Raw genomic sequence first — 1,861 nt, 5'->3', positions numbered from 1 at the left:
AGTAACCCCTATTATATGGGTATCAACTTTAAGTTTTAAAATTTGAATTTAAAAATTTTTCTTAAGTGACATAAAGCTGAATGAAGAATAATACTAATGACTTGTAAACCTCATTAAATTTGATAAACCGATATGTAATTAATCAGTATGTTTATAATTGCTTACCTAAGAATATGTGTTAATGACAGTATTCCCAAGAAAAAGAAATAGCCAGTTAACAATAAATTAATATACTCCTTCGAAAATAACTTGAAAACTATATAAAGGCCAAATAGTGCCAAAGATGCCATAATTGGAAACATTGCAGCATCTTTTTTAGACATTGTTTCTGGTTTCTACAGATAACAAAAAATTATAAGTTTTATAAATATACAAGTTGACAAAAATTTTCATACACATTTCATAATGTAGAAATGCACTTTATTAATTAAAGCAATCTAATGTAATCGTTAGTTTTTGGTAAAAATTGATCAGTTACTACATCAATGCATTCATTTACACTGTAACTGTGAAATACCTTTTCCTTATGGTAAGTAATTGAACGATAAGAACCAAAAAATATGGGCAATAAAGCCATAATAACTAAACTTCCATATGCAACTGCCATTCCTTCTGGTGTACTGGGATGTTTTCCAGTTCCATTTATATTTGTTTGATTAACATTTTCTGTTGCTTGATACATAATATTGGGTATAACATCAGCCATTCTACCACCAAAACGAAACATCAACAGCCGACACAAGAAGTTTAACTGACAAGAGGCTTGCAAAACATACGTGTCGAAAAACTACAGTTTGTCAAATTATGATCATATTCATAGATAATATTATTCATAGATAAATATTATTGCTGTCAACCACTGCACATGAAAAACAAACGTTAATTATTATTAATTTATGATCACAGATATCAGATATATACTATTATCAATGACTATTATATATCTATGATCTATGTTTTATGATTATTATTTAAACTACTTATTCCACTTTCAACTAGGTTGAATTTTTAAATAACACAAAATACATTATGTACTTAACAATTCATTTCGGTTAGCAGAAAAAACATAGGAACTGCGTATAAAAGACATTATAAAATTGCAATGTTAATATTGATATTACGATGTTGAATATATGAATAAATTTGTCATTGATAAATGTTCAGCAATTTCCATCTTAGCTGCAGCTTTGCATAAAAACTTAAGTTTACACTAATACTGTTTCCACATTGCTCGTTACATTTTACCAAGAAAATATAAAACATCATTCGCCAATAGAAAGTGATATTAGAATAATGTCTGTATTTTTTAAATCTACATAAAAATATCTGTTTTGTTGAAAAATATTGTTTAGCTACAATTACGATCAACATTCATTAATTACTTTAAGATTCAGAGAAAATTGGAGTTAGTCTAACAACTGAAAAAGAAGTTTTTACAGTGTTTGCAACTAAAACACTGCTTAAAGATTGAACAAGAAAAGTACAATTACAAAATCCTTCTTCTAAACATTTACTATTTCCACACTGTCTCTTTCGGCTGCACGGCCATTTTTTGTATCTTTCCACTTTATACTTTACTATTTCTGCAAATTGAGGACAAAATCTGCAAAAAAGAGGAAAATTTGACGAAACATTTATGGCACATAAAATTGAAGTTAGTATTCTGAGCAATTCTAATGGTTTTGATCTTTTCGCCATTTCGATGTCACCGAAAAATATAAGGTTTGTTGCCATATATCTGGAAACTGCTTGTGATGGCACTACTCCAATCATAAAGAGAAACACTATGGTAATTAGTGATATAACAAGCTTTTTGTGTTGTTCCTAAAACAAGACAAGCTATAAATATCAATAATTATTA

At 28.1% G+C, this 1,861-nt stretch overlaps 1 protein-coding gene across 1 annotated transcript in view; it reads right to left on the bottom strand.

The window, feature by feature from the left end:
* Positions 1-796, bottom strand: part of LOC112903977 (minor histocompatibility antigen H13-like) — a 2,839-nt gene extending 2,043 nt beyond the window's left edge. The window contains exons 1-2 of the mRNA XM_025979727.1: positions 518-796; positions 166-335 (exon numbers count right to left, since the gene is read on the bottom strand). Coding sequence (XP_025835512.1) covers positions 166-335; positions 518-727 — 380 coding nt within the window. The 5' untranslated portion in view covers positions 728-796. The remainder of the gene's footprint in view (positions 1-165; positions 336-517) is intronic.
* Positions 797-1,861: the final 1,065 nt, after the last annotated feature.

This window comes from Agrilus planipennis, unplaced genomic scaffold, assembly GCF_000699045.2.
Source record: "Agrilus planipennis isolate EAB-ADULT unplaced genomic scaffold, Apla_2.0 scaffold1838, whole genome shotgun sequence".
Taxonomy (NCBI): domain Eukaryota; kingdom Metazoa; phylum Arthropoda; class Insecta; order Coleoptera; family Buprestidae; genus Agrilus; species Agrilus planipennis.
This window is presented reverse-complemented; position numbering and strand designations above follow the sequence as displayed.